The 11,725-nt window shown below is 43.6% G+C and overlaps 1 protein-coding gene across 1 annotated transcript in view; it reads right to left on the bottom strand.

The window, feature by feature from the left end:
• The window catches only part of SNF4Agamma (SNF4/AMP-activated protein kinase gamma subunit), a 41,877-nt gene extending 30,259 nt beyond the window's left edge, over positions 1-11,618 (bottom strand). The window contains exons 1-3 of the mRNA XM_089072656.1: positions 11,335-11,618; positions 3,986-4,708; positions 2,800-3,377 (exon numbers count right to left, since the gene is read on the bottom strand). Coding sequence (XP_088928782.1) covers positions 2,800-3,377; positions 3,986-4,700 — 1,293 coding nt within the window. The 5' untranslated portion in view covers positions 4,701-4,708; positions 11,335-11,618. The remainder of the gene's footprint in view (positions 1-2,799; positions 3,378-3,985; positions 4,709-11,334) is intronic.
• Positions 11,619-11,725: the final 107 nt, after the last annotated feature.

Raw genomic sequence — 11,725 nt, forward strand, 5'->3', positions numbered from 1 at the left:
AGTACTACTGGTCGCGATAATCTTGCCCAATGTTCCCCGAACATATGCGTTCGCTATCGAGTCTTTATCGAAATTCGTCGAATAAACAATCACGTTCGCAGGATAAAAATTTTTCTCGAGCGTCTATCCTCAACTCAATCCGGCTATTAAATGACAATGCCAACAATTAAATATAAAAAAAAAAAGATATAACAATAACTGAATTAATCTTGCGAATAAAAAAATCGATGCGATTTGAGCTGATTTTAGTCATGGAAAATTTGCGAGAGGTGCCATCAAAAAATTTCGATGCTGACTGACAACACCTGTTCGAAAACTCCGAATTGCCCTCGTTTCTGTCTCTTTATTGGCGATGACACACACCGATATTCCCAACAATTGTCATAACGACGTTATCAAGTTCCGTACATCACTCGGCGTGGCGACCCATTTTTATCGAATTTTATCGCGATACGGCCAGCTTGTTTTCTTAACGTGAAAAGCTCATCGTTAGTTTTGCCGCCTACAGCCGCACCGTTAAAGACGGAAGTACAACATCAATTATCAGCAGCGAAAATATTAGCACAACGTGCAAACCATCTCCGTAACGAAATTATCTCCGTAACGATCTTCTCTCTTGGTATCTTTCCATCTCAACAAAATCGAACTTTTTCTAAAGCTAGCATGTAATGAAATTGGAGTGATATACATATTTATGATAATTGATTAATAAATTCGTCTGTTTTGTATCATCGACAATTGTGATCGCACAAAAAGAAGAATCATTCCCTTTATTAATCGTTAATCAAGTATGTTTAACTCGTGATAGTTTAACAATAATTTAACTTGAAAGCACTTTAGATAACGATCGCGCTGTGATAAGTTTATAAATAAAATCACGTATAATCCGTGTAGTTTATAGCTAATTTACTTAAAAACACGATATAAATATTTATCGAGTTTACATAACTTCACAAAAGCGACGTATTATTTGAAAGCAGTGCCACTCGAAGAAACCAATTAAAATAACAATTTTCTAGATATGAAAAGTTTTGTCAATTATCATACTTCAATTAATTTCTCTCATATTGCACAATCCGAGGTAATTTATTTTTATATCAGTTCAGATAAGATTATAAAATTCTCTCTCTCCCTCTCTCTCTCTCTCTCTCTCTCTCTCTCTCTTTCTCTCTCCTCCTTCCTGTCTTCATAAAATTTAATAATTCATTGAATAAAAAAATTAATTAAATAAAATTCTTCAAATAAATCAAACGCCAAACTGCCGAGCAGCGTAAAAGATAAATGATTCAGGAAATATATCTGCTTCTGATAATCATTATGTCGATTACCGAAAAATCCCTTGTAAAAAAACGGAAGAATCGCAAAATGCGCTCGAGCGAGATATGCATAGCGATAAACTGAAGTGACGAAAGCGACAGAAATGTACGGCGATCCCAGGAAAAACGCAGAAAATAGTGTCCGAGCTTTGACGTAAGTCGTTCGAGCTTGCCTCGTTGTTTCAATTAATGTTATACCAATATTTTCTGTTGGGCGAAAGCGTGCACAGGACGATGGACATGTCAAAATATCTATTCGTCATAACAACTCCTCGTCGTAATTTCTCTCTCGGTAATTTCTCTTTCGAGGGAATCGATAGAGCTTAAAGGAAGCCTTGTACCAGTTTGCCTCCACCCCTTCCGACGTTAGAGTCGCATCCAGAGATCTGGGGCAAACGATATGACATTTAAAAACACACATGATCCATTCTGCCTTTCGTCGCTCTCGAAACAGTCACGAAAATCAAAAATTAAAAAACAATTGTGCGAAGATCATTTACGTCTACGGCGTAATTGTTATATTCTATATTGAAGTCGTTTTTCTTCAATTGTCTCTTTGGGAAGAAATTCTGTTAGTCAAGATAATCTGTTCTCAGAAAAAAAAAGAAAGAAAAACTAAAACCTTCGAGTTTTCTATAATTACATTTCTTTTTAAGCATGAATTGAATAAAAAAAAAAAAGAAGGGAAAAAAAAGTAAATCGACGAAATAAAAATATTTCTGGATTGTGTTTTCAATCGTTTGCATAATGATAACAACGTGCATCGTTGATAAAATCGAGCGTTTTAGTAAGTATATTTTTAAGGAGCATTGCCAAAGAAATACGAGCAAATACGGCGAAGACAACGAAGAATCCAATTTCGTTTCGTTGACACATGAATGACGAATAATCGTGACGTAATCGCATAAAAACAAGCGATTCGCGCGAATGAATGATGGGATTACTCGTACGATCCACTTTCGCAAGAATCGATCAGCTGGTATCACTGTAAACAAATTTACAGGATCGCTTCTACTTGCGGCAATTGGTTAATTGGTGCAATTATAAACGAAGCGAATGGAACGCCGACGCCGGCGGGGCGCGATTTTGTGTACATGTCGTTAGGTCTTCGATCCTTCAAGGGATAACGCATAAAACGATTTCATTTCAGTGAAGATTAATGTCAAAAAAAAAAAAAAAAATGAATACGCAAAAAAATATGTCTTTTGTCGGCACAGCACATTTTGTGCACGTTTCATCAATTGAACGCACACAGTGTGCAGTTTTTTTTTTTTAAACGAACGAATTAAGTGCCAGTGCCAATTCAATTAAATAAATTTATTCAAAAATGTTTCTTCTTCAAATGAACGAGCAAGTATTGTTGCAATATCGGATAGTTACGGTAGCCGTTGAAATTTACTCGCTTTCGATTAAACAGCGAAATTCTCGGCGCGTTTCAGTAACATCGTTTCCCGATTAATGCTCAAGATAATAACTCACTCACCCGCCGTTTTCTCTCCTGCACGAAATCCATCCTGCGCACCCACACCTCCTCCGTGGAGTCGTAATCGAGGGTGCTGGTGCTGCTCGCCTGACTCTTCATCTCGATCAGGCTGCTGTCGAAGAACCTTTTGTCGAAATGCGGGCTGGGCAATGGACTCGTCCTCGAGAAGGTCATGCTGGTGGAGTACGAAGGGGGATCCGTCGCGGGGAAGGTCATGCCCGGGCCGGTGGTATGCCTCCTCCGTAGGGGCGGCTTCGTCGTCGACGTCGGTGATGTCACGGTCGATGTTGTAAATCTGCCGGAAACCGTTGTCGTCGTTGACGAGGTGGTCGCGACTGTCGTCGTTGCCGTCGTCGTTGTCGTCGTCGTCGTTGTCAATGACGGCGACGATGGTTTCGCGTCCGATACGCTGGACGTCGCCAGGGATTTCTCGTCGATCTTCTCCGAGCTGGACTTCTCCGAGGACGACGGGCTCGACGCTTTCGACGTCTTGGAAGAAACGCTATCGGCCTTATCGCCCTGCGTCTTCGACGCATCCTTCTTGCTCTCGATTATACTTGGGTTATCGACGTTCTTTCCTATAAAAAAATCATCGCGATCTGAGTCTTTAAACATTATTTAAACGTGACAAACCTCTCATTATCCCATCCACGCGTAGAGCCTCAAGGTCGAGGAGTGGCACAAAGGCGCGTCTGTGACCCCCGCTGAATCGTCGGAAAATTCACGGCAACGCGACAAGACTTTTATCGATGAAACGACGGTCGCTGCCGTTAAATTATTGAAAGCAACATTTGCGAAAATAGAAAAACGATTATAAATCTGTCTTGTTACGCAGGTAAAGAAATCCGCGAGAAGAATTTCTCGATATTTCACGTATCAAAGCTCAACCGATTATGCTTTTGTCGAGCGATCAAAAATCATATCTCAGGCTCCAGAGAGCGAGAGAGAAACGCGTTATAAATACACTTAAAGCGATCGTTACCTAAGTGGAGTGACTTTTCACGCCGCGCGTTGCCAAACGCGAGCACGCTAAGCTAATCTTAGCTCTCATTGGACGAGTTTCTCGCAATAGCTTATATTTCGTAACCGAACGCTTTTCTCGTAATTGTCCGTGGAATCCGGTTCGATCCGGGGCAATTAACTCTCGAAACTCTCTTTGAAACAACAAAGGCGCGCCCTCCCTTACCTTCCTCCGTCTCGTACTCGTCCTCCTCCCGGCACTCCGACAGCCTCCTACCCCAGGGATACGGGCTGTGCGTCTGATTCCTCGACGGCAGCCGGTTTACATGCGACAAAAAGTAATGATGGAAGAAACTGTCCACGCCGTCGGAATCCTCCCCGGAGGACTGCAGCATATCCTTGAGCGCCGCCAGGGAAGTAATAGTGTTATAATTGATCGCCGAGACGAGATCATCCTCAATATCGCTGTCGTCCGTCGTATCCTCGTTCTTGGACACGCTATCCTTCGATTTCTCCCTCGAGGTCACATCCGTTTGCGTCGTCTTAGCCGTCTCCGGCTTGGACGGCTCCGTCTTGTCCTCCGAACTGGTCTCGGACTCGTCGTCGGTGCTGCTGGTGGAGGTGCTGTCGCTGGACGACTCCTGCTCCTTCTTCTCGCCGCTCGTCCGCCGCGCTTCCTTGCGCTCCTCCTCGTCGGCGGACTCCTTGCTCCCCTCGTCCTCCTCGTCGACCTCCTCGTCGTCGGCCGACAGCGTCTTTTTCAGCGTCTTCATCTCGTTCTTCAGATTCATGTTCTCCAAGGACTCGCGCTTGTCCTCCGCCTTCATCTTCCAATCGACGTCCTCTTGCCCGGTCGAGTCATCGTCGTTCCGCTTCCTATTGTCCCCGTTCACGTCGCACTCGTCCGACTCGTTCTGCTTGTCGTTGCCGGTGCCCTCCATCGAGGAAGCTGAAAGAGAAGGCGAGAATAATCATTCTCGCGCGCAAGGTCAGCCTCCCTCTCTCTCTCTCTCTCTCTCTCTCTCTCTCTCTCTCTCTCTCTCTCTCTCTCCCCCTCCCCCGCCTCTCATGTGGTTTTCCACATACGTACGTACGCTAGTTACGTCGACATGATCGCGAAATAGAGCGCGTACCTACCACTTACCGCAATGCGCCAGTGACACAGCGCCTATCTCTATACACACGCATTGTCTACGGCTTGGTCTGTCTCTCTTTCTCTCTCCAGGAGCGCCCCGAGGACGTACCCGAGCGTACCAGAAAGCGGAGTAATTAAAATAACACCCACAAGGCTCGCGAGGCTCGTGATTCGATTCATGAGGTCGGCCCGGCGAGATGCGAGAGAGTCACAGACCAGACTCATTACTTTGTAGGCAAGATCGCGTAAGACAAGAGGGAATAACGATTGGAACTTTAGCGGTCATTTGGCCGGCCGCCAAGCTCTATCGTGCGCGAATTGCTTGTTTACCGCATGCTAGCGCGTGACGTAAAACGCTATTCGGCTCGTGGACCCGATCCGAGTAGCCTGGCAGACGTGGACACGTGACGAATCATGCGAAACCTCTCGCGCGAACGAGCGAGCGAGCGAGCGAGCGAGCGAGCGACCAAAGTCGAAAAAAATCGCTTTATCGTTGATAAATTTTCAAGCATCGCAGGACGAATTGCAGAAAGAGGGAAAATGAGAGAAAAGATAGAAAAAGTGAGAGAGAGAAAAATAATTAAATACTCCTGCTCTTGATATTACCGCATTTCTTTCGTTTGCGTACATATTCACCGCGCTAGACAGGATGACGTTTTAATATAATAATTTAAAAAAAAATATATTGGAAACAAAATGTTAAAAGCAACAGTGTCGCCGTGTTGTATCCCGTGGTAAAGCGATAAACACGATTTTATATCGACGTCTTATCTCGGAAGTATCGCGAGGAAATTCACCGCCGGGTCTTATCGCGCGCCACGTGGCAAAATGCCGCAAAGACAATGCGTAAAACTAGGTAACCCGTTACCTGGGATTATCGCGACAATTATTGCCATGACGTATCACGCTACGTTCATCTGTCCTTTCTATTTTTAAAACCCGTAAACAATCGAATCTGTTTCGTTTGGCACGATTACGATTTTAATCTGTACGAAAAAATATACCTTATATATATCATATATATAATTATATATTATATATATAATTATTATTATCATATATATAATTATTATTATAAATGTTAACACCACTATGTGTACATCACCATGGTACATATTTCATTTCGTGATTCTTTCATTTCGCGATTGTAGATATTATGATTGTAGATATTTTTATCTTCTGTATTGCAAACTACGAACACCGTGAACTGTAATAGCCGAGTTTCATATGAGAGTTTTGCTGTAAAAAAAAAAAAAAAAAGGGGGGGGGGTCAAAAACATTTACCGAAATTATTCTCGCTTCGATCAACAGGTGTTTTCGGATGCGAAGGACAACCTTCGCGGACGTTTGTTACATGGTAACGCACTGGAGAGGTTCACGAAACATTCCCGCGCAACTCGGGAGAATACAATGCTTTTACACAGGACACACGTGGTATATTAATACTCGTCGGCATTGAGAGCAAACAGCTGATTCAAGGCCGACGCCCACTGTCGTCGTACGCGTTGAACCTTTTAACCCCGCTAAACAATCACGCTTGAATACTTTGCATCAGTCACGCATCGCGAAGAAACTGCGAAAATCTGCGATCTTAATCATAGGATGACAGAAATCTCTTTTTATCTTGTCCGATTGTCTCATCGGACCTGACATGGTCTCGATACTTGGCAAACATTCCGAGATTAATCTCCACCATGGCTAATGTGTCTCTGTCTCTCTCTCTCTCTCTCTCTCTCTCTCTCTCTCTCTCTCTCTCTCTCTCTCTCTCTCTCTCTCTCTCTCTCTCTCTCTCTCTTTCTACGGTGAAAAAGAAAAAAATACACATATTTTATCTTGACTCTCTCATCGCTTCCGTCGCGATTACGCAAACGGCAAAGCGAGAAAAGAAACCGCGCGAAATAAGTGGTCGTAATAAAAGAGCCACGGGCATCCAGTGCTCATCTACGGTAAACCATATAAATTATATGGTCGGCGTATCTCGTCTCGTGATTCACTGAACAATCAGCAAGTGAATACTCCGATAACTCCGTAACTATGTGAGGTCAGTTTTCGTGGCGATGGGGGATCGCTATGTAGATTGAGCAGCCAGTCGCTGGTTATTGCCATCGTTACCAATCGTCTGACGGAGACGCAAAGACGAGGGAGGTCCGAGGGGGTAATGAGCACGGCAATCAATCCACCACGAGAGACATGTCTCCGGGGGACACGGGGGATCTCGCGTGAAGGATTTCGTCCGGATTTTATCGCACGCGTCCCGTTTCTCGGTGCGCGCTATTATGCGGCCGTTTTGCGTGGTCATCCAAGTGGCCGGCGACGGGGCGATCCATCTTGGCTCGAGCGCGTGACGATCACTGGTAAGCACGTGCTCGGTATCAATTATCGTCCAAGTGAGTAAAGCGGCCGCGCGAGCGAAAGAATCCCGCACGCGAACCGGCCGAGCGACGTCGTTCGGGCGAAAGGAGGGGAGGGGAAAGGAGAAACTGGAGGAAGAGCAGGAGGAGGATTACGTAGGAGATCGGAGGTAGAGGAGGTAGAGGAGGTAGATCAACATAAAAATTTTACATCCTGTAAATACGAGCAATCACCGAGCATCGCGCTGTTCGCGGGCATTCCGCGAAAGGCGTGATAAATTGCGCGTCGAGGAATATCGTCCAATCAATCGTGATTGTCGAGCGAGATAGACGGGAGGATACCATCGAGATTTTAACTCGATGGTATTATTCACTGCCTTACGTCATTTTGCGACAGAGTTTTACCGGGAATTTCGCGCGAGAAATGTCGAGTTTATGCAGGTGTGATCTCATCCCTGGCACCTCTCTCAGCGCGAAACTCGAGCGCACGCGGGGGAGGAAGATGTCCCTTCCTCCCCGCCGAATGCGGGGACGGCCGGGATGCGATTTACGACGATTCAACGACGATGGAATTCACATCGTATCGTCGAGAGTTTCGCGAAAATTTCCAAAGTCGACTCAAACTCGGCGCAAGATTTTCCATACGATGACTGTCAATGTTATTGGGAATAAAATGCGACGGTGCGGCGAGCGCGCTGGAGAAATTCGCGTCGCTCCAACGCGTGCAAATCGAAACTTGGAACGAACACGCGAAACGCTGAACGATGCGAATTTCGTCGCAACGCGTTGCCAAAAGTTTTCACGGACGGGGCGTGTTATCGAGACTGAGGATGACGAGTCGTCTCGCAACCGATCAGTAAATCCCCGTCGCCACGTTGTCTGCCGCAGCCGCGGAGAACCAGGCGGTTTCCACTGCGAACGACTTTGTTATTGGATTTGCCGAGTCAAGCCAAGCTGTGCAAATGTCGCGTTTAAGGAGAGAAAGACAAAGAACGTGTATACTTATTGTCAACGCCTATTGTGCGGAGCCGCGACTCCGTCGTCGGCGAGCCATTCAGATACGAATACGTAAAATCGAAAATGTGAAATATCATTGTTTTGAGACAACGAAAGACGAACCTTCTCATCCCGAATTATATCAATAACGGATACATCGATACACGATACGTAACCAGCGATCCGATACTTTCCTCTTTTTCAATTTTGACCACTCGCGGGAGGATCTCCCCTTTCTCCTTTGCGTAACGCGCGAATGAAATCCAATTAAGCTTGAGCTCTCCATTTATCATTGTGATATTACAAGAGATGTATACTCGGCGACTTACCTTTATTTACCTACATTTAGAATACAATTCCCCTCCCCCCTTCCGCGAGAACGGGAATAACATAGACCTTTACGGTGCGCGAGCAAGAAGATTAGCGTTCACTTTGATGGCAGATAATAAAACGGACGATATCACTTACGCGCAGACGACTTACGTTTACGTTATTACCGGTTGTGCCACTACCGTTGTGCATAATAATCGGAGAAGCGATCATGCTCCATCGAAGCTCGGCAATGCTTTCCATTTGGTAACGCCAATTCGGCGCGAACCAGCCGGCTTCTCATTTCTGCTTTCTATTTAATCTGCGTCATTGTGTGCCAGCGAGCTCGGGTCGACCTCGATAATGAATTGGAGGAAACAAAGAGAAAAAAGAAAAGTGGACCTAAATCAAAAGTTCTGCCCATATTAATTAACATAAAAAAAAAAAAAAAGAGAAAAAGTAAAATATAAAATTTGAAAAGACAATTTGCTTTATATTCATTTTTCTCTGTTTTCTCCACATAGTTATATTAAACTCTTTATTCGCATTGTTTACCGAGTCACGAGAGAGATTCACTATAAATAAAAATATAATCCTTTCAGAAATAAAGAAATTAAACGAGCTAGAAGTGTAATCTTTTTAGAAGTGGATATCATATCTTTCGCGCGAATGGCTATAATACGTAAACAAATGTAATTAGAATGAAAGTTAGAAGCCGACCCACATCATCACGTTTAATCACACCGTTGTCGAATTAACGAAGACGAATTAATTTTACGGGTATTTTTAAATTACCCGATGCGCGCCAATTCCCACATCACGCTTCCATAAACGCTCCTCATTTATCCGGGGAGCTATCGATTCGAGCTAATTCAAATCGACGCAAGTGTTGCTGAAAGTTATGTAAACGAAGAGCGCACTTGCGTTTTCAATGCGTGTTTTCAATAAAATAGAATCGTCTCGCGCGCGAACGGTCCATTTTTCCGCGCGAAAGACACGCCGTCGCCTTCAGCGAGCCAGTCGGTTTGTTCATTAATTATTAATTCGACGAGAGAACAAATGCGCCCTTATTATTAGTCCCTCGTCTCGCAGAGATTCTCCCGGAGAAATTGATTTTCTCTCGGCGCGACGTAAGAAAGTAATAAAAGCTCTGACCTTGTCTCACGTGTTGTCTTATTAAAGATACATATCTACGCTCCGCGAGCGCGCGTTCCTCCTGGAAAATTCTCTCTAAAAACCGCGCCGCGACTAAGTTTTACGGGGACTGGCAGCGATAGCGTTTGAATATTTTACTCCATGTGAGAATAAGCGGCACTCGGAAGTAGCGGGAGAACGCATTGCGGAGGACGAACTCGTTTCGATTTCAAAATACTGCATTCAGTACCGGCGACGCGACACACCTGTTAAATATTAATATATTTCCACGTTTCTTCATTTATACGTCACAATATTTATCAGGGTGTCTATTCAAAATCTCGAAAAAAAAAATTCCGTAAGAATTTTCAAGAGAATTTATTAAAAAAAATCCCAAGTATATAAATAAAAATATTTTTAAATGTATTTTACAAATAAATATGTAATTATCTATTTAATAATTATTATCTATTGCGCAAAATCCTTAATTCCATTTTCCATTCGTAAAAGTTTATAAATAAAAAAATAAAGTTAAGAATCACAGAATCTCAATTAATTTTGAAAAATTTTGAAAGAAAATATAAGGTTTTCTCTAAAAATAATATTGCATAAAATTGTTCAACTTTATTTTCAAAAATCCTAAATAAAAGATTATATAATGCATAACAAAGCAAAAATTTTACTTTTATAAAGTTATTAAAATAAATATCCATTTTCATTAAAAAACATGTAACACGAAATTGACATTTTCAATACTGAATATTGGATTGGTCATAAAACCAGTGTGCTGTGATATTTAGAATATATCCACTGTTAGTATTAATAATTCAGTCAGTAAACTGTCAATTAAATAATACAAAGATAAAATATTTTTAAAAAATTTCATAAAAATTCTGATTTTTAATAAAACTTCTTGAGAATTCCCTGATTTTTCAAGGTTTAAAAAATTCCCTGAGAATTTCAGGTTTTCCAAGTTTTTCCACCCTGATTTATTTATCACAATATTTATTTCGTTTAAAAGTAAAATATGCAATAGATATGCAATTATATCAAAAATATAATGTGAATTTTAAAAACAAAAATAATATTTGGGTATTTCTAAATATAATAGAGATAATCCTGTTAGATAGTATGTTTAAATACTTCTCTTTCCAGTTTCTCACGAAAAACAATGACATTTCAGATATACGATTGTGAGTGAACATAGGCTGCGCATCTCTTTGAGAGACGTTAATTGCGAAAATGATTGTGCGAAATACGAGTAATTCAACTAATTGGAAGCACGTGGCGAACAGAATTCGCGACGCGAATTAAAACCCTCGTTTACGGTGAACTTCGTAAATTCGAATCTGAAGCCTAACGCGGATGACGGAGACGCGAGCGTAACGAAGGCGGTACCAAAGAGAGGAAAAGAAAAACAAAGATACGTCCATCTACTCGTGCAAAAGCGGGACTGGCGCACGCGAGCCGCGGCCACGTGTTACGATAATTAAGCGGGGTAATCGATAACGCGACGAATCAATGGCAACGTCCAACGTCGTGCGATCGTAACGGTCGGAAGGACGGACAGAGGAGAGAAAAAAAAGCGAAAGAGAAAGAGAGAAAGAGAGTAGAGCCGAGAAGGCAAGCTGCTCGTACAATTCGTTTTACCTTAGATTGAAAGCGTAATCGACGGATCCTCCGATGGCGTCGTCAACTAGACGATCCTCCACGACGTGTTCCTCGGCCGGCCTCCCTCGGTTGTCGTCGTCGTCTTGACTCCTCCTCGTCGGCGCGATCAGCCCCGGCCTTTTATCCTCTCTCGTAAATCGCGGCGTGAATTATGTGCCGGTCGCGCCGGGATGGCCACCAGGTCGATCGATTCTCTCGCGCTCGCATTCGCGCCCGCGCTCGCTCGCTCGCGCGCGCGCGCGCGCGCTGAAGATGAGGTTAAGTCTCGGTCTCGCGTGCGGCCACGGGGAGCAGCGAGCCATCAAGCAACGGGTATAACGACACGTCTTCGCCTCTCGCGGCGGACGGCCGCGCGCGAGTAAACCGCACG

Source organism: Pogonomyrmex barbatus, unplaced genomic scaffold (genome assembly GCF_055798465.1).
Source record: "Pogonomyrmex barbatus isolate J1 unplaced genomic scaffold, ASM5579846v1 scaffold14, whole genome shotgun sequence".
NCBI classification, from domain to species: domain Eukaryota; kingdom Metazoa; phylum Arthropoda; class Insecta; order Hymenoptera; family Formicidae; genus Pogonomyrmex; species Pogonomyrmex barbatus.